Source organism: Pan troglodytes, chromosome 9 (genome assembly GCF_028858775.2).
Source record: "Pan troglodytes isolate AG18354 chromosome 9, NHGRI_mPanTro3-v2.0_pri, whole genome shotgun sequence".
NCBI classification, from domain to species: domain Eukaryota; kingdom Metazoa; phylum Chordata; class Mammalia; order Primates; family Hominidae; genus Pan; species Pan troglodytes.
Genome location: NC_072407.2, coordinates 88,459,608 through 88,482,906, shown reverse-complemented (window position 1 = coordinate 88,482,906; position 23,299 = coordinate 88,459,608). Strand labels below are relative to the sequence as shown.

The following is a 23,299-nucleotide window of genomic DNA, read 5'->3' as shown; positions in this document are numbered from 1 at the left end:
ATGCACAAAATTATAAGGTTGGAAAAAATGTTTTGTGGGCCATTTCAGTGCTCCTCACTCCCTCATAGCCACCAGCCTCATCAGAAAGATGCCCCGAGAGCACAGGAAGCCCCCCAAGCATGTGCCCCACCCACCTTCTCTAACAAGGTAATAAATATTTCCACAGCCAGTCCCAAGCTGCTTCCAAGCCTGTAGGTCACACCAGGTTGGAAGGGCAGGCCACTTCTACCTGTTACATGCCCTGACACCTCTTATGGATCAATCAGGACATTTTTTCTCAATGACATGACCTCAGATGCTGTTACTCAGCCACAAATTGACCCATGAGGTGAAACCTATTTTTATCCATGTATTAAGTAGTTTTTAATAATCCATACTACACTTGCTTACAGAAAGGCTAAAGACACAAACAAAACTGTCAAACACCAGGATCAAAGAGCAAGAATGGAGTAAAGGGGAAATCTGTGTGCAGAAGCCCACAGAAGCTGAGGGGGCCTGTTGCAAATGAGCAAAAACTTCACTCTCAGCTTCCTTACAGGCAATGTTAAAAGGAAAAATAGGTTACAAAACTCGAACAAACTCAGTCATTTTTAAGGGAAGGCCATGAAATCTAGGAGGCAATGCTAGCATGGATTTTAAATAAGGCATATCAAGCATCTTAATGGCCATTGTCTTCACCCACAAGGCATTGTTTCTCAGGGTTCTCTGGGCTGTCAGAATCAGAACCATCTGGGGTGCTTGTTCAAAATGCAGGTTCCTGACCCCATCCCACATTCCGAGTGAGACTCTGTGAGGTGAGCCTGGTGACCTGCTTTTTAAACAAGGTCAGTAACTGATTCTTCTATACCTGCAAGTTGGAGAACAACTTCACCAAGATGTTAGTAGATAACAGTGTCTTGATGCAGTGGCCTTTCCTAACCATCCTTTCATCTTACCAGAGAACAATGCCTGGTGCCAGAGAAGTCTCTAGTGGAGGAGCTCCAGGCCTCAGGGTCCAGCAAGAGAGATATTTGGAGGATGCAGGGGCTCCCCACCTACTTGTGGTGGGGAAGCTGGGCTGTCTGCATGCACTTGGATGTGGAGTGAACTTTCTTCTGGGATCTCAGATGGCCACAGGCTACACAGAGGGCAGGCCCCTCCTTGGCCCTCTTGTCACTCCCAGGGCTGGCCATGGCAGCCATGGGAGCCACCAGCGCACCTTAGCTACAGTGATGCTGGCTTGGTTGACCACCAAACCCAGGGTCCTACTCTCTCCCTTCCCCATCCTCATCCATGATAGGGCAGGCAGAGCTCCAAGCCCAGGAGTCCAGGAGCCAGCCAGTGGCAAAAACACAGATGAAGGAGCCATGCCACCTCCCACCCCCAGGCCTGCACCTCCCCACCCCACTGTGCAAGCTGGGATCTGTCAGGGATCTGCCTCAGGGAGGCAATCATGGGTTTCTTCCTCTCCCTCCACACAGGTTTGGAATAAATTGCCTCATCCAATTTGAAGACTTCGCCAATGCCAATGCCTTCCGCCTGCTCAACAAATACCGTAACAAGTACTGCATGTTCAATGATGACATCCAAGGTAGGTTTCCACCCCACCTGATGAAGCCACAGGGGACTAACTTATATTCTCAAACCTCACTGGGATGCCAAAGGGGTGAGGAAAGGCTGTCACCCCATAGTTGGTTTGCTGCCAGCAGCTGTTGAAAAAAGAATATTAAACTTAGATTCAACTCCTACTTGGCTAATTCTTAATTCTCTGAATTCAGTTTCCTTTTCTACAAAATGAAGATCATTACTACCTCAGAGGTAGGTAAGAATTATGTGATTTAATGTATGTAAGAAATTCTAAACAATGCTGTAATTCACTAGCAAGTTAAACGTGAACCAGTCACTTCTCTGACCACAGTTTCATCATCTAGTCAATAGAGAGGATAACAACTGCCTTGAAAGAGCATGGTGAAAATTTACAAGGCTAATGCTATAGAAAGTACTAACCCATAAAACTCATCAGACCAAAGCACCAATCACCATAAAAATGGCCTTCCCCAGCCATAATAACTTGCTTTTAGACTTTCCAAATACAAGGCGTGTCTCTGTCAGGAAGTCAGGACAATTCCTTCTCTGGTTTTGACTGAAGTGTTTGTTGCTCATAATGACCCTGAGAGAGACACTGACACCAGGAACCCAGAGCCTTCCAAAGCCAACATGAAGCAGCTTCTAGTTCAGGTTCCCTCTGGTCATCTATTCTGTGACCCAGAAATATCGGAAGGTACTTGCTTCTTACTGTGGAGTTACCAGTGTCCAAAGCTGGAGTGGAAAGGGATTCATCTCACTTGATCTAGAAGTGCACAGGAAGGAGCACTGTGAGCTGTTCCTAGCATTTTGTAAAGTCCGAGAGAAACCTTGATGATGTTTTAACAAATGAAGTTTGCCAAGCAATCTTTTAAAAATCAAAGATCCATGTCAGGTGGAAAGAATAAGTTGGCAAGAGACAGGTGTTGGCCCTGGATTGTTAAAGGTTGGCCAACTTCTCATTTTGCAGATGACTTCTCCAGAGGCCCAAAGAAGTCACAACTTTTCTTCAAGTGAGTCAGGGATAGATCTAAAAGAACTCAAACTCAGGTAATAATAGCTAAGGTTAATCGCTGAATGCTTATTGTATATCGGGCACTGTTCTAAGCACTCTACAGTTTTAAACCGATGAGACATTAGCATCTCTGTCTTATGAATGAAAACACTGAGACAGAAAAAGAGTAAGTAACTTTTATAGCCATTAAGCATACAGTTGAGATTTGAGCCCAGGCATTCAGACTCTAAATTGCAGTCTATAACCATTCACCATGCCATTCCCAGATCTTATATTACAAACCAAGTTGCCCTTTTTTCCCCATTATGGTCCATATTACAGGGTATAAGAAATGTGATAGATGACTTTTTGTATTTGTCATACATTTTCAAGAGGCAAGATAGCACAGTTAGAACACACTATTAGAAAATTTAGTTTAAAATATATGACTTCAGTGCCTGAAGAGTGGGTATCCAGAGGGAGGGGAGACCCAAAAGAGAAAGCTGGGACATGGTGCCCCCTGCCAGCCTTTCTCCATTCTGTCTCTCCCTTACCCTGTTGCATAGGCCTGGGACAGGCCTCACCCACACAAGCCAGGACACTTCGCAGACAGGGCTGTGCAGTCCAGGAAGATGCGCTGGTGGGGGGAAGCATTCTCTCACTGCCCTCACTCTCCTCATTGTCAGCTCAGCAGGTGGGAGTGTGCCTTGGCCCTGAGGAAGCACCTGCCTGCTAGAGCCTGACCGGCTCCCCAGCATGAATTCACCCATGAATCAGCAGCAGGACAGCCAGTCCCCTGAGCCCACCGGGCTGCCAAGGCCAGAGGGTGGAAGTGGAAAACAAGTCCATGCAGGCGGCACACCTGGTGCACAGCCTCCAGCTGTACAGACACACAGACAGCCACATGTGTATACATCCTCCTAAACACAGGCACAGGAACACGGCCAGGCCCTGCAGCCCCCCAGGCCCATCCGCCCCCAAACTGCTCCGATAATGTGCCTCTGAGATGAAAGTATCACTCACTATGCCACCCTCTCTTCATGAGAAAGTTCGCACCCCTTCAATGAAAATATAAGACTTCGGGATCTTTCTTCTGCTCTCTGCCCTTCCCTTTATTTTACTCCTCTGACCTCCTTACCTGCCATTTCTTTCTGTGTTTGAAAGCCCTGCTCACCCTTTCCCATCATCTTTACCTGAGTAATTCCTACTCACCCTTAAAGACTCAGCTCCAGGGTCTCCTGCCCAGGGAAGGCCCATCAGCCCCTGTTCCCTCAGTCTGATTTGGGTGCCCCTCAGGTGTTCCCCTCTGTCAGTTCTCTTACTTCATTGTACCCCAAAAGCCTGTATTGCATTGTCTGCCTTCCCAGAAGATAATAAGCTTCTGGAGGCAAGAACCATGCCTTATCTATTCTTGTTCCCCAGCTCCCAGCACCGAGCCTCCTACATGATAGATGCCTAATAAATGTTTAAAGAATATAAGAATGATGTCTACACACACAAACTGACATCCTCATAAGCACACCCACCTGTTCATTTGAGTATGTCTACACTGGACACCTGCCCCTGCAGCCTCTCTGTTATCCAGGTCATCATTCATGTACAGCTGACCCTTGAACAAGGTGGTGGTTACAGGTGCCAATGCCCCACACAGTCAAAAATCTGCATAACTTTTGCCTCTCCAGAAACTTAGCTACTAATAGCCTACTGTTGACCAGAAGCCTTACTAATAACATCAGTAGTGGATTAACACATAAATAGACTAGTATCTATCCCTATTTTATGTATGCATGACATACCTAACTTCTTAATTTTTTTGATATTTCTAGGCTACACAGTTCATCCGTGAGTGTTCGCAAATTGTTACAAACCTCCAAAATTTTAAAAAATATATGTATTGAAAAAATCTGCATATAAGTGGACTCACGCAGCTCAACCCCATGTTGTTCAAGGATTGACTGTGCTCACATATAAATGCACCTCTACATGTGCTCATACATATTCACAAGTGTACCCCACATGCAGACACATGGAGCTGTTTGTTTTTAATTAAATCAATCCATTTGTTTACATTCATTGGTTTTTGTGTCTTGCCTCTATAGCCAATTTTGCTCCCAGGCAAAACCAAGTGGGATGGTTTTCTGGGTCCCAGAGCAAAGAGAAGAAGGACTTCCCATTCTTTTCTCAGAAATTCAAGACTAAAGCCATCAATCTAGAACTCATGAGGACAGCTGGCAAATAGTGCTGGAATGGCAGGAGCCCTGTAAGAACCAGCCTTTGATCAGCTCAGCCTGATGTTTAGGTGTGACCATATCATTAACAACCATAAAGAGGTGGGCAGGAGCATGCGCCACCCAGATCCTCCTTCAAGGAAAGACTTGTTGCCCAGCTGACAGCAAGGCTGTCAGCACATCATGCAGAGCCTCAGAGAGAGAGAGCCACCTCGCCATCCCACCAGGGCCCGGCCTCACCCAGTGATGAGGGAATATGAAGGCTTAACTATTTTAGCCCAGTGCAGGACAACTCAAGCTCCCCATGGAGCTGGCTGAGGCTTTGGGGCCTGCATCACAGCTCAACTTCCCTCTCAACTCATTCTGCTTCCTTCCCTTCCTTCCCACAAGGGCACTTCCTAAAAACATCCTGAACACTCCAGTATAACTCAGAATCTGCTTCCAGGGGACCCAAACTGTACCAAATAACATTTTGCATGCACACAGAACTTAAGGTTGAAAGTGCTTTTCATCCTCACTATCTTACAAGTGCCTGGCAACATCCCCCACTCCCTCACTGGGGGACAAACACAGCTGTCCCACGTCACTAATGAGGAAACTGAAGCCCAGGGGGTTAAAGCTTGCTCACGGCCACACAGCCAGACAGACACAAAGCTGGAACTGGAACCCCATTATGTCTGACTTGGAATTCTCCACTCTCTCCATGGCATCAGGCTGCCTGTTGCTCCTGCACGTGTGAAGTGGTGGAGGGTATCTTCTCGTCAAGGATGAAATTCCAGACCCTGCTGAAACAGTGTGGGTGTCACTGCTCCCTGGCATCCTGCTGCTCTCATCCTGCCCTCCCCATCGTTCCCATTCCTTCCTCTAACTCCTATAGAATGCAGACCTGAAGATGAGGCCCATGGTCACAAGCTGGTTAGGGATGGGTCCAGGCCAGAAGCCTGTGATGTGTAGTCTCATTATTAAGCAGACAATGAGAAGACTGGTAAGGAATTCCAGGACTAATGAGCCAACATGGAAGATACAGCCCATGCTGGAATGGTCCCCCTTTATCTCCAAATACAAAGTAAGGAGCAATGCCACTTAAGACTACAAGCCATGCTCATAATGGGAGAGGAGCATCTCCATGCACAGAACCACAGAGGGTTGGGAGTGAAGGGGTGAGAGGGAGTGTGGGAAGGAGGAGGAAGTGATGCAGAATCATAGTCGTAAACAGAAACCAAATCACACCACACGTGGGAGCTGGAGACAGAGTCTCAGAATCTTCTTGGGAACCACACATGGAGAGGGCTGGAATCGAGCAACCCACATGAAAATGAGACTAGGGTCATGCTACCTACTCTGAACACCAGCCTAGCCTCACATCCTCAGTGGATAGATAGAATTCAATCCTCGGGAGCTCCACTCTACTGATCTCCCAGAGGGCAGGGCCATGCCTGGTGCAGAGCAGGAGCCCAGGGCACATTATTTGACTGTCTCCCAACCAGTCCCACTGTACCATGTGCTCAGAATCACTGACCCCAAGGGGCTGGGCCTCTGAAGCCCCAGCACTTGAAGAGAGCTCCCCAGGGCTTCTCATCATCTCTGCCTCCCACCCCAGCTCAGACCCACATAAAGCCTTGGCCCAGGCCCAGGCTGGTCCTTGGTGATCAGAGCTGCCAATGCACTGACTCATTGCTGGCAGCCTCTCAGGAATTTTGGAAAAGGCAGAGGCTCAGGTGACTTTTGTTGTTTCAGCTGGGACCAGAGAAGCATCTCTGCTCTTAGGGAGGAAAGAAAGGCCTAGAAGGGGAAAGGCAGTGGGAATGGTCACACTGGGGACAGGGGAAGGAAGGAGAGCCACACAAGGGGCCAGGTCCAGGGTGCTGCTGACCCAGTTTCCACGGGTCCCTGGCCTCCACGTGCAAGCTGACCACACAGCATGGCTGGAGCCAGGAAAGCCCCACTGGCTCATCAGCTCTGCAGCATCCTCCACCTGGCCAGCCTTCCCTGGACCTGCATTGTCCACCAATCCTGCTAAATCTCCAGGCCAGACGCCCATAAAGGCTCCTGTGTGTTATGTCAGGCTATTAGCACCCCCTGTGAGTCCAATGCTTAACAATCAGACATTTCACCAAGACAAGCCTAGGTCTGAATCCCCATTTTCCTGCTTTGTGGCTTTGGACAAGTGGCTGAAATTCTCAGTACCTTCCTTTCCTTATCTGTAAAATGGACTTAACAGTTTTAACAGCCACAACTGCTCATCAGCTAGTACCATCAGAATGGTCAGGGTTTTTTTATAAGGCCAGCATCTGTTATGGTTGGTTGCAGCCTATGCCAATTCCTTGCTAAGTATTTCCAATACCCGTTTATGGCACTGAATCGTTGTAAGGATTGAAGTGATGTATAGGTAGGGACAGGCATGTAGCAGTACTCAGTTCATGGTACCTATTACTATAATCTCTGATGCCTAATAGGCTCGTGACACACAGATACGGGAGGGAAGAAGGAAAGAGGAGACTTAAGGCAGAGATTTTGATGGAGGTGAGGAGAGGGCCACATGTGAGCACAGGACTGGGGAACTCTGGGGAGAAGAGAAGCAGGGCCCCACCTCACTTTTCTCCCCTTTCCCACATATTCCCTATTATTCCAGCCCATTGTATTAGTCACTCTTCTGTGAGTTTTCTGCCAACTCCATGATTTTGAATGTGCTGGTCCCTCTGCCTAGAATTCTCTTCCTGTTCTTCACTACTTTCTGTTTGTCCATAAAGGCTCATTTCACTTCCCCCAGGATAATGCATCCAGGGCCAAGCCACAGACTCTAAATGATCCCACTCTTCCCCAGGATCTGGGAGTGACACTGGATGGTGGTCACCCACTTTACAGAAGGCTTCAAAGTGAGCCAGGGGTAGGGTTCTCAGCCAAGAAATGCAAAATACATCCCTGGAAGATAATGACCTTGTTGGAGAGGGAAGGTGTGGGGGACTTTGCACAGGCTTCAGATGCCACAATAGGGAAGAGGCAGACAGGCAGGAATGGCTCATCTCTGAAGACCGTGCAGCTCATTTGTCTTGTTTACAAGATGCCAGGGATTATTTCCAGCTGTCGGGGGTCAACTGCCCTCTCTCTCACCCACCACCACCACTACACACACTGAGTAGCAGTTCTAGGCCTTTCCTTGATCTCTCCCCCTGCCGTGAAACTTCCCCTGGTCTCTTTAACCTTTTCTCTCCTCTGTTCCCAAAGCCTTCCTTTTCACTAAGTCCTGTATTCTGAGGCTGTTCTTCACTTCCAGGGCTGTTCCTAGTCCTGAAGTTCATGTGGATCTCATGTATCTGGCTCCTCCGAGATCTCCCCTTTTAGCTGTTGCAACAGCCGAACCTCCAGAGAAGCCAAGAAGATGATCATCATTCCTTCTGGTTCTTTCCAAATTGTGGCAAAACAGGCCTAACCCTATCTTCTCCATTGGCCAGAGAACTGCCTTCTAGAGAGTCCAGGAGCTCCAGAAAATTCCCTTATGACACAAAATTGCAGTGAAGTAATGTAGAAAGCCTTTGCTTGGTGTCCAATAAAGGGGAATCTGAATTTTTGGAACACTTATGCTAGCAACTCCTTGAGAGTTTTATTTGAGAACAAGACTTTTATTTGTCTTTATTTATTCAAGGCCTAGCCCAGAGAAGGCCCAGAACAAACACTCAGCACATACTAATGAATAAATGAATGGCAGTATCTACTGTAGAAAGGTAAATCTTATGGATCGTGGAAGCAGGTGTGGCCTCATAGCAGAGGTTGTTCTGTCCCAATAGGGATCCAGGCCTCCAAAGCCACCGTGGCCAGACCCTGACAGAGCCTAACTCTTTCTGTCCTTCTTGCTGCCTGGGTCAGAAGTTTTCCCTTACCTGATAAAGCAGTAAATTCTTTCCTCCAATAATCTATTGTTCAGCATGGAAACGCCTTTAACTTTGTCAAATATGACTATTAAAAGCAGAAACTACATTTTCAGCATGTCCTTTTGTGCTATTTCCTGAAGCTACAACCTCAAGTACTCAGTTTGCAGGAAATGTAATTATGGAAATCTCCCTCTGAAAAAGAAAACTTCTTTTTCTTTTACCATGAATAGGAACAACCAGCCACACTTTCAGCTGCCCATGGCATTTATGGGCACAAGTCATGTTCCAGCACATCCCTGGACTCATGGGCTTCTCAGAGTGGTTACCTTGAAACAGCTAAGTAGCTTCCTTTCCAGTTTTAAACCCCTAGTGCATAGCCCAAGAGCACCCCAAAAATGCAAGTTAATGATGGAGATAACTTTATTTGCCAAACTTTGTAATTTGGAGCTTAAGAACCACTGTTTTTCCTCTTGAGTTCTGGCCTGTACCAAGTGCAGAAATAGCTTCCCAAAGGAAAAAAAATGGGCAACAGTACCAAATGCTGCTGAGAGGTCAAGAAAGAAGAAGGCTGAGAACTGATTACTGAATTTGGCCACCTGGAGGTACTTGGGGACCCTGACAAGAGGTGGGTCAGTCATTTGATTGGACTGGGTTTCATGGGGACCAAGGAGGAAAGAACTAGATGCAGTTAATATATTCAGCTCTCTAGAAGAGTTTGGCTATAAAGGAGAGCAAGAAATAGGGTGGGACATATAGGACCAAGGGAGGGCCTTTTAAAGATGGAAGTTTTACAGTGTATTTGTATGCTGATGAGAATGATCCAGTAGAGAGGGCAAAATTGAATATGCAGGAAATAGGAGTGGGAACAATGGGACAAGTAGGCAAAAATGATGGGATCCATTAGACAAGTGGTGCTTTAGCTAGAAGCAGGGAGGCATCGATGGTAACAGGGGGAAAAGCAAGTACTTGGACATTGGAGGCAGAGGGTCTGAAGACTTGGTGGTGATAGGATTCAGAAGTTCTGTCCTGATTAGTTCCATTTCCCTTGAGTGTCATTCTCCACTTTTAAGGGCAAAAAATAGGAGCACAGTAGTCCCTACTTCATGGAGTTGTTGGGAAGATTAATTGAGCAAATGCTGTGCTGGTAAGCACATAGCACAGAGCCAAGGCCACAGTAAGAGTGATCAATAAATGGCAGCTGACCTTGCATCCTTTTATTGTAATGTGTGACTCTTTCCCATCAGATTTCCCATTGTTCTGAGCTCCCCTCCCCTTCCAGAGGTACAGCTGAATGTTGACATCTACTGCCTAAGTTCACTTCCCTCTGCCTCTGCTACCACCCTGCTCCGTCCTTCCCCAGAGAAACCCCATAACACCTCTCCTGCTGCCTTCAACTATAGTCAGGAAGGGCTGTCTGAGCAGCAGAGATCATGAAGGGATGGAAGCAAACCTGGGAAGGAAACCCCCAGGTTTCCTTGCTTTGGGTGACTGACAGGGCCAAGCCACCTTTCTCTGTCAGTTTCCTCATCTGTACAACTGTTAAATGCCATGATCTCCAATCCCCATCCAGCACCGAATTTCTGTGAGGAAGCCGAGTTATTCAACCTGCAAATAACCCCAGAAGACGGTTGACACCCAAAAAGAAAAAAGACCCATCCAGAGTGTAGTGTCTGCGAGATCATCTCTGATGGAATACCTTTGGCGCCATCTGGTGGCAAATGCTTTGCGCAACCCCTCCTTTCAGGGAGGCAAAAGGCTGTCCTGAAACAGACTCCGATGAGCAGAAAACTCCCGCTAGACAATGGCAGGAAACTAGTACCTCACCTAGAGAGGCTATCTAGTTCAGTGCATCTCAAACTGGAATGGCATACAAATCATCTGGAGATCTTTTTAAATACAAATTCTGACTCCGTAGAACTGAAATGAAAGAGGGTTTTATGGGCGGAGAGTAAGAAGTATGGAGTTACTTGGAGGGAGGCAGAGAAAATGGGGAGTTCCACATAATAAGTGGACTTTGGAGAAAATTAAGGACAAAGGGGATTTGGGGATTTCAGAAGAGGGTCATACAATGCAATTCTCCTCGCCCTTTCTTTAAGTGATTTGAATACTATTTAAACTGCTTGTTGATACTTCCTTGGATGTCAGCTTGGTGTTTCTTTTGAATGCAGTACAGTGCTGAGCCTGACCATGATATAGTCCAGCTTCATTCAGGTTAGATAAAAAGGTAGATATGGGAAAAGGAGGCATGGTTAAGGATGCCTGGGGTAGCAAGGAATGTCTTGCTGATCATTTGGGCAGTCTTAAGGAATAATGAACTGCAAAATGGTCTTCTAGATAGGTAGAATAGCAGGGGAAATGTACCTAAGTATAAACATGCATGATATGTTTAGGGAACAATGAATAAAGCTACTGGTACATGGAGTACACGGGGAGGCACTGCAGAGGTAGGTTGATACTGATAACATACTTTTCTGTACATAAACTAACAAAAAGTATGTCATGAACAACTGTTTTATAAAAGCCATCACACTTGTAATCATTTAGTAATTTCTTTCCTTACAAACAGAAATGAGCTTGGTCTATTTTGTTACCATGGTATCCTCAGTACCTGAGCCTGGTTCATAATTGATGCTCAAAAAATAAATGAATGTAACAATTTCCAGTGATCTCTGACTACCCACTGTGTTCTACTGTTTTGTGCCCAAGTTTTGGTAAACTGGGAGTTCTCTGATGGCAGGGATCATGTTTGATTCATCTGTCTTCGACAGTGCCTAGCATGGTGCCTGTCACTTTGTAGGCCCTCAGAGGGTGCACACTGTGTACTTTGCGGACCATGGGAAGGATGTTAGGAAGTCCCAGTATCCTTAGCCCTGTCTCTGTGACACTGCCAACAGTTCAGCACTCCCTCTAGGCCACAGCTGTGTGAAGACAGGGGTGCCTGCACCCCATCTTCTGAGAAGTATGATCCTGCATAGAGTCCCGCCTTCTGATGTCCACAATGATGAATGTGCACTTATTGGCCACCAACTGTTTGCTGTACCCCCTATCTCAGCCACTGAGCCAAGTATAAATCTAGGAGAAGGCCCACCCCAGAGCTAGCTAAAAATAAGCCACCTGGAAAACTGGAAACAGACAATATAGAAAATTCACTCATACTCCCACCCTGCAACCATTAGTATTTTGTAAGTTCCTTCTGGATTCTATGTGTGTGATACATTACAATTAGAATCATCATATGCATACTATTTAATGTTCTCTTCCTTCCAGCCAACTCAATGGAACATAGGTTAGTGCTTAAGCACACAGGCCCTAGAGCTTGATTCCCTGGATTCACATCCTGGCTCTGTTATATGATCTTGTACAATTCAGCAAACCATACCTTATTTTCCCAATCTGTAAAATGAGGATGGCAATAATGAGGATTAAATGAATAACTGTCTTCATGTTAAGACATATAAAGTACTTGGAACAATATCTGATGTTAGTGACTAGCTTCACAGCATTTTCCATGTTGCTGCATAATATTCATGATGATCATTTTTAATAGCTATAAAACAGTCTACTGTGTCTACACTGGCTACTTTACTTAATCATTACTCCTCTGTTAGATGTGTAGGTTATTTCCAGCCATTCTGTATTATAAATAACACTGTCATAAACATCCTAGTATATACATTTTGGACTTTTCTATATAGAGATTCTCAAAAGTAGAAGTATAAGGTCAAAGGGCAAAAATATTTTATGCCTTTGCTCTAGATGGGGAAACAGTTCTCCACTAAAGATTGTAGCACTTTAAAACACAAAGTATATTGGAACATTTTACTTTTCATTCCTCCCTCACCAGCCATAGATGACAACAATTTTTTTAATTATCCAAATGTAGTAAGCCATAAATAGTCCTACTTTAATTTCCTTTTGCTTTGTTTTGTTTTGGTTTCACCATCGTGGAGTGTTGCTGATTGTGATTACTTTATTGTGAGCTCTCTGTATCAGAGTCTATACCACTTGCTTTAATAGAGAACACTTAATATTTTTTAAAATGTTAATTGTCTATTAAAGAATTCAAAAGCCAAAAAAGAAACACTAAGGATCTGCTACAACTTCTGAGGCTAAGGGAACAAAGGAAAGAGGAGGTGGCAGTTAGTGGCGTTGGTGTCACTGAGTGGCAGCTATGAGACTAGTTCTCTCAGTGACAGCCAAACTGCAAACTGGGTTCAACTTCTGCTTCAGGAACAAACTGCTGCCATGGAGTTGAAGAACTAAGGCTGTGGGGCTGCCAGATTTAGCAAAACCAAAATGCAGGACACTCAGTTAAATTTTGGTGTTAGAAACAAATAATTTTTAGTGTATTTATGCTCATATTGCATAGGACATACTTATACTTAAAAAAATCTTGTTGTTTATCTAAAATTCAAATTTTACAAAGTGTCCTACATTTTACCTTGCAATCCTAACAAGATGGATGATGCTGGGGTGATAGGGGGGAAGCATATTATCCCCCTCATCTAGCCTTTGTCTCCCTCTAGCACCTACTATTGGCAGAGCCCAGCATAGAGCAAGTTGGCAAAGCTGAAAAGTGGTTTGCAGACAAAGCAGTGTAAAGAAGCTAATAAACAATTACCCAATAATTGGTACAGTCCATCCTTCTGGCTACCCAGCATCCATATACACTGTCTGGCACATGTGTACTTCCACACAACAAAAACAACTCTGGCCAGGTGTGGTGGCTAACGCCTGTAATCCCAGCACTTTGGGAGGTCAAGGCAGGCAGATCACCTGAGGTCAGGAGTTCGAGACCAGCCTGGCCAACACGCCAAAACGTTGTCTCTACTAAAAATACAAAAAATTAGCTGGGCATGGTGGTGGTGCCTGTAATCCCAGCTACTCAGGAGGCTGAGCCAAGAGAATTGCCTGAATCCAGGAGGCAGAGGTTGCAGTGAGCCGAGATCACACCATTGCACTCCAGCCTGGACAACAGAGTGAGATTCTGTCTGAAATTTAAAAAAAAAAAAAAAAAAAAAAAAAAAACTCTAACAAAATGCCTCACAACATTCAACTATTTTTCCAACAAATGAAGACATTCTCACCTTTTCTCCAACATGGGGATAGACAATGTCCCAACAGACATTTTGGTCATCTCTGGAAGACAGTCACTGTATCCACCTCTAAGCAGAATTAATAGCTCATAAAATTCAGTCACATTTGAAAACTCTGTTATCTAAAGACTAACATGTGGAATTAACCTCCAACAGAACTTATATAAAATAATAGGGAGGAGAAGGGAGAAGAAATTAGCCCATGTGTACCATTATATATAGTCACATTATGATCAAGGAAGAAAAATATGCATAGCTGCTACATTCCTTGTTTCTGTAACCAGTCATGAAGTCAAAGATGATTTTTATAAATTTCTTCCTCAACCTTCCATTCCATGTTTTCTTGTCCTCAGACAGGACCTCAGGTGGCCGGGATTCTTTACCCAGTAGAGTGACCCAAACCTTCATTTCTGAAGGATCTGAATCCTCCATAGTCCTGAATATCCTTACTTGCAATATATTTATTAATATTTACTATTGAGCATAGAAATATGAAGATACTCCCCTAGAAGACTCCCCTAAGCTTCAGACATAGTCCTCCCTGTCCTCACTGTCCCTTTGATTATCAGGATGAATCACAACAGCCAGAAAAGTAATCCCCTTCTTTGCCCACTGATTTAGTGGCATGAAGAGCCCCAGCTGGCCAGGGAGCTGTTTCAACTCCAAATTCAATAGAACCATGTTATAAATCCTAATGGAAGTATTTCCTTCTTGGCAACTAAGACCTCCAATCCAGTAGAGCACAAAATTAAAGAGACAGGAAGCAAAAATTCTGTACGTGGGTTATTAGGTGAAATGGTAAGAGGAGCCACTCCCATTTCCACCCCATGATTTCTAGACCCATACATTTTGGCTATGAGAGAAAAACACAATGTCTTGCTTGCTAAGTCATCATAAATTGCATCCCATAAAACAGAAGCTCATTATCTCCATAAGGTGTTGCTTCTACTTAAGTCTTAAGTAATTCTTCAGTAGGCCATTCTACTGATCTACTAAGCCAGCTGCTCCTGAGTAGTTGAGTACATGTTAAGACCAGTGAATTTCATAGGCATGAGCATATTGCTGCCCATCTTTTACTGTGAAGTAAAGTCCTTGATTAAAAGCCTTGCTGTCTGTAATATATCTGGATGGCAAATAGGTATTCCAGACATCCATAGATGATGGTGCTGGCAGAAGCATTACAGACGAGGAAAGAAATCCATATCCAGAATGTATATCTGCTCCAGTTAGGACAGATTTCTTTCCTGTCCATGATGGGAGTAGTCCATTGCAATCATCCTGCCACCAGGTGGATGGTCCCCCCCAGGGAATGGTGCCCATAAGGAGCTCAGCATTGTTCTCTGTGTTTGACAGGTTAATCATTCAACAGTAACAGTATCAGGCCAGCTTGGTAAGAGGAAGCCCATGCATAGCCTCCATCCTTACCACCATGGCTGTTTTATGCATAAGTCCATTAAGCAAACCCTGGGTGACTAAAGAAAGATGCTGTCTAACATACATAGGTCATGCCATTTTGTCCACCTGATTATTGAAAGACTGTTTTCATCATGTCCTTTGATAAACTCTCACATGGGGCACAAATATCCTCTTACTCTGTACCTATCCCAAGAGGTCCATCCACCTACCTTTTCCCCAGACCTCCTTATCACCAATCTTGCTATTTTGTTCTTTCCAAGTCCCTGATCATCCAGCTAAACCATTAGCAACTGCTCATGAATCAATGTAGTGCTAACCATCCCCTGGACCAAAGTATACAACTAAATTTACCACTTGAAGTCATGTCCACTGTCCTTCACCATTACCTTTTATTGGGGCTGTGAAGCTGCCACCTTACACTTCTAGTTGGTGCCAACATTTATTCACAACAACTTGTAAACCAAGCCCAAGTTTTTTCTCCTTGGTCAGCTGCTCTTAAGGAATCCCCAGTGAGGCCTTAGATGTGGATTCAGGGAGAAGAAGTCATGTAGCAGTGGCTCAAATGAATCTGAGCCACCTACTCATACAACTTACTTGTCCCTTCCAGACATACTCAAGCCATTTGATGATGGTGTGGGACCAGACACAGCCAACCTTATGACCTGATAGATAAGATGGGCAGCTCAGGCCATATGGTCATTTAATGCCTCATGGTCAGGTTGTATTCTCATTTTTTTTAATGTTTTTATCCATTTAGCCCTTATATAATTCTATGAGGCTCATGCTTCTTTTTGTCTTCCATTATATTTACCCTTGTCATTTTCTTTATGAATGATGATGGTAGCAGCACCTGGCTATCTGATCCCATCTTATGGGGTCAAGTAACAAATCAGGAGCTGTTTCTCAACTTCAACAACAAAAAAGTTATCTGCAAAAGAGAGCATGGATTTGCACCAAAACTTGCATGCCTACAGGGCATAAGGGCTAAGAAAAGTTGCCTGTTCCTCCACAGTCCCAGATGTGGGGAACTCTGCCAAGGGTCTTCTCTTGGGAGCTGGGGGCCTGTGGCCAGAGGTTGATCTCAGGCCACTCTGTTTCAGGCACAGCCTCCGTTGCTGTGGCAGGGATCTTGGCTGCTCTGCGAATCACCAAGAACAAGCTTTCCAATCACGTGTTTGTTTTCCAAGGTGCAGGCGAGGTATGTGGCATTGAGGGTTTCTTTTGTTGCTCCAGGAAGAGAATAAGAATGAGTGGAAGCATATCAAAAAAGGGAGGCATTCTGGGGTTCTGAAAAGAGGAAGCAGCACAGACATATTGTGATCATTGCAGCTGCCTAGGCTCTGACAATTGGGTGTCTCAAGGCAAGGACTTAATTGGGCCTCCTGGGAGTCATGGAGGTGGGGGAAAGAAAAGGGGGTCCTTATGGCAAGACATCAGATAAATGTTCAGCAGCTGTTTGCCCTGTGTCTGAACATCTACCCTATGGTACCTTCCAGGCAGCTATGGGCATTGCCCACCTCCTTGTCATGGCCCTAGAGAAAGAAGGTGTACCGAAGGAAGAGGCCACAAGAAAGATCTGGATGGTGGACTCTAAAGGGCTCATTGTCAAGGTACTGTCAGTTTGGAGACCTGGGGGTTTCCTGACACCTTATAGCTCCCAGGAACTGGACTGGAAGAGGTCTCCAAGAAGTCAACTGCTCAAACAGAATAGAGAGCAAAATGAGGGCAATGGCCTAAGCTCCAAAGCAAAAGATTCATCCCAAAGTAGCCTTAATTGCTTCTGTCCAAAAGTTTGTACAAGTGTGTAGATGTGTGCCCCTTCTAGTCTTGTCCCCCACCACTTCCTGACTTGCACTAGCCTCCAGCCACATTAAATCATAGTTTCCAAAAGCAGCCTGCTCTCTGTCTTCCACATCTTTACACATCTTGTTCTGCCTGAATTGCTCTCCTCTGTTTTTCCACATGCCAACTCTCAACCCTTAACCCCTTCCCAGTTTCCTCCTTATCTTCTGATAGTGCTCAAATGTTACCCCCTCCAAAAAGCTTATTTCCTGCATCTATGCTCCATACATTGTACTTACCACACTGTAGAGAAGTTGTTCCTTTCCAGTTTCCCCACTAGACTAGTCTTGATATCAATGCCTGGCACATGGTAAGTGCATAATTAATGTGTGAGGCATGAGTGAAAGAATGAATGAGAGAGAAACAGTCCAGCTTCCAGCTAGCATGTGTTGAGAGACACAACTGAAGGACCCCTCCATTAGAGCTACACTCAGTGCTTTAATTCCCAGAATTTCACTAACATAGAATGTCAGTGAGAGATGAAAAATTATGGCAGAGATGGGAACAGGGGAAGTACATAAGGACATTGACCAAGAATGGCAGAGATCCTCAGCAGAATTGAGCTTCCTATTGTTCCATATGGGGCCAGATTTCTGCTGAAAGGAACTTAGCCTTGGAGATTCCTCTTCCCACCCACCCCTACGTCTTTCCAGAGCATAATCTGGCCACAGGTGTAAGCTGCCAGAGACAGCCACTCTTCCCTCTTATCCATCTTTCAACATCATTTTTCTCATTCCATCAACCCTAGCCAAGGAGCTCTCAAAGCTGACATCTTTGCACTGGTTCCTATGAGGCCAGCTAATCCAAAGCACTCATCAAAAGCATCTGAACCCATTTACCAGCACTTATGCCATCCTGTAACCTACCAACTTCCATTTGAAGAAATGGAAGGAACTGGAGCTGGTTGGGCATGGCCTGTCATTCTAAGACCTTCCTGGAGCTTAGTTTAGTATTATTCACAGGGGAATTAATGGCTCTTATAAGCATATTCAAATTAGCTCCCTGACCCTGGGTGGCACAGGTCCCCATCCCTCAACTGAGCTTGGTGCTGGATGCCTTGGGCCAAAGGGTCTTGGTGAGACTCAGGCATTGCCCAAAAGCCTTTCTGTCCTGGCCCAGGAAGCCATAATCCTAACAGCTCAAATAAATTCTTTATGGATTCTCCATATGTGGTTTGGGTTAAAGAAACATGCACACACACACACACCCCACTCTCACACTTATGTCCCACCATAGGTTCTGCCAGGAAATGTAGTCAAGAAGATGGGCCCCAAAACATCTGACAGCTCAAACCAAAGCATGGGGCTCAAGGAAATGCTCTCAGAGTTTCCAAATGCATCTGTACTCCTACCCAACAGGCCATCACGACCACAACTGCTCTGTGTTCCTTTTCCTGTAGGGGAGGAGCCACCTGAACCATGAAAAGGAGATGTTTGCCCAAGACCATCCTGAAGTCAACTCCCTGGAGGAGGTGGTGAGGCTGGTGAAGCCCACAGCCATCATAGGTAGGAGGAGGGAGGGTACCCACTACCCAGCCCAGCTAACCCTCTTGACTTGCAGATGGAGAGACAGAGGCTCAGCTAGGAAGCCTAAGTAACCCATGGAAACAGCTCTTTCCCCTATCCCATGTGCAATTCAATGCCACAAACTTTTATTGAGTGACTATTGTATAGAAACCACAAAACTAAGGCACCAGAGTTAGGGCTCAGTGATGCAGAAATATACAATGCAGTGAGTAAGTGCAGGGCTAGTCTGTCTCTCTCTCTCTGTCTTTTTTTTTTTTTTTTTTTTTTTGACAGAGTTTAGCTCTTTTGTCCAGGCTGGAGTGCAGTGGTGTGATCTCAGCTCACTGCAACCTCCGCCCCCTGGGTTCAAGTGATTCTCCTGCCTCAGCCTCCCAAGTAGCTGGCATTATAGGTGCCCGCCACCGTGCCTGGCTAATTTTTGTATTTTTAGTAGAGACAGGTTTTCGCCATTTTGGCCAGGCTGGTCTCAAACTCCTGACCTCAGGTGATCTGTCCCCACCCCACTGCCCCCCAGCCTCCCAAAGTGCTAGGATTGCAGGCATGAGCCACCACACCTGGCCTGGTCTCTCTAACCACAATGAGATGGGCATTTCTCTCCCAAGGCAGACCCTGGCATCTCCCTGTGTCCTGAGGAGCAGCTCACTCTCCATGGAAATGCCCAGGAATGCCTTCACAGGAGCAGCTTAACTGGCAGGGACCTGAGGTGGACCAGTGGTCCCTCAGAGATGGAAAGGAGGTCTCAGGCAGCTCAAGCAGGAAGATCATTTTCCCTTCTGCTCCTTCAGTCCTTGTGGCAGATGCTGGGCCCAAGACCGAGTCTTTCATGGTGTTCCTAGTTCCCCCACCACCACCAGCAGAAGAGGAATGGGTTATTTATAGAGAGCAGGCATCCCCACTACCCGCCTTTTCCCTGTAGGTGTTGCTGCCATCGCAGGAGCCTTCACGGAGCAGATTCTGAGGGACATGGCCTCCTTCCACGAGCGCCCTATCATCTTTGCCCTGAGCAACCCCACCAGCAAGGCCGAGTGCACGGCTGAGAAGTGCTACCGGGTCACCGAGGTCAGCGGGGAGTCCTTCCTTCCCCCGGCTGAGAGGACATAGTAACAATTACAATGAGTAACCTCATGAGGGTGAAAAATACTCCTACATCGCTGATGAGCAAACTGAGTTTCAGAAAGATGAAGTAACATGCCCAAGGTCAAAGAGCTAATAAGGAGTGGAGCTGGCTGTCAAACCCAGGTCTGACTCCAAAGCCCAAGTTCTTACATTTGTGCTATGCTGCTCAAGGTTCACCCTAAATAACACAGAGCTTTGACCAGCACCCAAAACCTGAGGCACTTGTAGACTCTAGGCCACATCCTGTCATGTCCTGGGTTGGCCCCACCAGGAGGTGACAAAAATGGTGCTGTGAACCCCATCACCTTTCAGCAGTTTCTTGGCTGCTAGATAACAGGTGAGGGCTGAGCTTTCTGGTCAAATGACAAATGTGCTTTAAATACCTGCCATGTTCTCAGCACAGTGCTGGGCATTTGGGAGAGGATGAAGAAGGGTCCAACATTTGGAAGATAAGAATAGGCCACTATTATTACCCCAAACCAATCTCCAAGTTCATCTCTGGTTTTCTTCCTGCCTCCAGGGCCGAGGGATTTTTGCCAGTGGAAGTCCTTTTAAGAGTGTGACTCTGGAAGATGGCAAGACCTTCATTCCTGGGCAGGGAAACAATGCTTACGTGTTCCCCGGGGTGGCACTGGGAGTCATCGCCGGCGGGATCCGGCACATCCCAGATGAGATCTTCCTCCTGACAGCAGAGGTATCACTGTCCTTGCTCCCTCAAATGCTTGCAGTAGGGTCTGTGGGTTGACACTGGGTCTTATACCAGATCTCTCTTATCTCTTCTGCCCATCTGCCCCAACATTGCCAGTGGATTCCCAAAGTGCTTAAACCTCAAGCATCTCTCATGGCCACCTTGAAGCTTGACTTCTTCAATCACACATGGGGCTTTTGAGGGGGAATGGGGAATAGTGGTGAAGGGTATTAGCAAGAGGCACTGACAGAGGAGGAGACATGCCTCATACTGCCCCCTGTGTGCTAGCAATGCCATCTAGATGCCTAGACAGAAGAGATGCCATCAAAGCCACCTGAAACTGAGGGCTTGTGGACCATGATAGGTGATGGATTCTTCCAGCCACAGGCCTTAACCAAATCACTGGGGTAACTGGCGGTAGTAAGCCCCACTAGGACAGCTTTCTGTAAGGGAGGGGGTGGGTGTCATACTTGTTTTTTTCTCCTTGGAGGACCCAGATCTTGAGCACTGATATGAGGTATTGGAGATGTACCTATTCCAGGTATCTTACTAGATAAGCGCACAAAAGAGTTCTTTACTAGACATGATGAAAACCATGAAAGAATCCATTAAGAATGACAGCCTATATTCACACTCATGGTTATTGATAACAGTTACAGTGGCTGAAATTACCAGGTAGTTACCAAGTGCCAGGCACTTGACATTTATCCTCACTCTGACAAAAGCAAGGCATAGAAATGTCTCTGTTGAGAGGTTAAGCTAATCAAAGCCATATACAAATATTAAACATATTTACACGTAACAAGCTCCAAAGGCTCTCCTGTGACTTCTAACATCCTTCTGCATTTCCTTCTCACTGAGGCACTGGTGAAAGCCTGAAACCAATGAGACATGGGTATGGCTTCCACACAGCCCTGTCTGGATCCACTTCTGTGAGTCCCACAGGGAGCTACCTCATGCACCAGGTCCCTTCTTACTATGTCTAGTCTTTGAGCCCTGGCTCTCCAAGGCTGTGCAAATAATGTCTCCCAAAGGCTTTTCAGCTGCCCCCAGCCCCATGCACACTACTTATGACTTTGTGTTACAGTTCTCTGTTCCTCTTGTCTGAGTATTCTGTTTGTCTTTCTTCTCATTGCTATGATGGGTGTTCTTGTCCTGTAGCTGTGGGCAGAGCTGTGTGAAGTCCCCATTGGATGGAAAGAGTCACTTTCTGCTTGAAGTCAGCCTGAAAGCAAAGTCCTCTGTTGAGTAAAAACACAATTGCTACAGTCCTGCCTATGTAATACCATGGGACATCCACACATCTGCCCCACTACCTCCAGTGCTGTGAGACAGTTCAGCTCCATCATTTCATGAACAGTGTCCATCAATTACACAGGAACCTCTCCTGGATCTACTTATTATCACCTGCTGTGAGCAAGATAAGGTCCCTCCCCTATAGGAGCTCACATTATGGTCTTCAAAGGCCTGGCAAGTTATATTTCTGAAAAGGGTACTTTTAGTGAAGATAATTTAAGTTGATTTTCCCATGGAAAATTAATATAGACTTTAAGGAGATGTGCATTCACCACCTCCTTTCATTGTAACAACTCTGTAAAATAGGTAAAATTCTTACTCATATGTGAGTTTAAGTCACTTGCTCAAGATCGCTGGTCTTGTGAGCCCAGGATGGCTCCAGACAACTTGACTCCCTGCTGAAGAGCATTGCCAGTGCCTACCGTCTTAGATGTGATCACACATACCATGATATATCTCTTCTCAGGATAACTTTTCTAGATGCATATCTAGCCATGGAAATCTTGCTTCTCTCTTATCAATCCATCTTCTATACCTTCACAAAGAGAATCCTTCAAAACATAGGTCAGGTCAAGTCTCTCCCCTAATTTCAGACCTTCGTATGGCTCCTTGGTGCATACAGGATAAAGTCCAAACTCCTTCCCATGATTTCCATACAAGGCACTTCATCACCAGGCCCTCCTTTCCTCTCCAACCTCACTTTTGGTGTCTCCCTAACATCAACCTAACCAATGTGCTGTTTTCAATCTCCTGTCCATGCTCTCTCTCACCTCCCAGCATTTGCATGGGCCATTCTCTCTCCCCTAATTCATGCTTTGTCCTTCAGGTATCAGCCTGTGACACTTCTGAGAAGTCTTTCCTATACATGGTAGACAGGATCCTGCCATCCTCCTTGCCTGTATGTCCCCTCTCATTGCACTCACCCACTATAATTGCTATAATCATTTGTTACTTGTCCACTGACACCAGTCTCCATAAGAGAAAAGACTATGGCTTCTCCACCATAGAATCCTTCCTTATATGGCTCCTCAGCACCTAGCACAGAGTCTAGAGACTAAAAGTGAGGCTGAAGAGGAAAGGAGGGCCCAGTGATGAAGTGCCTTGTACGGACACCATGGGAAGGAGTTTGAAGGAGCCATATAAAGGTCTGAAATTAGGAGACAGACTTGGCCTTCTCTCTGTTTTGAAAGATATAGTAGAGCACAGTGAATGTATGACTGAATGAATGGAAAAGAAAGATGGAAGTGTGAGAAGGAGGTAGAGAGGGAGGCCCACTTCCCTAATATCTGAAAACATTGAGGGGAGACCAACTTCTTAGCCTTGTCACTTCTAAGACACACAGTTCTCAGAGAGCACCAGTGGCATTTCCCAAGTCTAAATTTAACACCAGAAGCCTCGGTGGGAGTAGATTCAGAACCACCACATTAAAGAGGCTGATTTGCAAGGCTGAACAAACTCCAGCATCTGAGCCTGGAGGATGAGGCCCTGTGGCAGATGAGGCTTAACCCTCAGAGGCAAGCTCTGAACCTGGAAGGGAAGCTATGGGAGGCTCTGTTCTCAGGATGATGTGCTTAGGACATTTATTCCAATAAGGTGTAAGACTCAATCACTCACTGGAGGAGAGGCCTTCCTCAGACTGAGACCAGGGCTGGAAGGAAGAGCTCC

The 23,299-nt window shown here is 45.8% G+C and overlaps 1 protein-coding gene across 3 annotated transcripts in view; it reads left to right on the top strand.

The window, feature by feature from the left end:
• The window catches only part of ME3 (malic enzyme 3), a 231,763-nt gene that overhangs the window by 206,219 nt on the left and 2,245 nt on the right, over positions 1–23,299 (top strand). For all 3 annotated transcript variants that reach the window (XM_001175318.5, XM_508682.7, XM_054662581.2), the window contains 6 exons: positions 1,461–1,570; positions 16,267–16,364; positions 16,663–16,776; positions 18,408–18,513; positions 19,451–19,593; positions 20,171–20,344. In XM_001175318.5, coding sequence (XP_001175318.2) covers positions 1,461–1,570; positions 16,267–16,364; positions 16,663–16,776; positions 18,408–18,513; positions 19,451–19,593; positions 20,171–20,344 — 745 coding nt within the window. The remainder of the gene's footprint in view (positions 1–1,460; positions 1,571–16,266; positions 16,365–16,662; positions 16,777–18,407; positions 18,514–19,450; positions 19,594–20,170; positions 20,345–23,299) is intronic.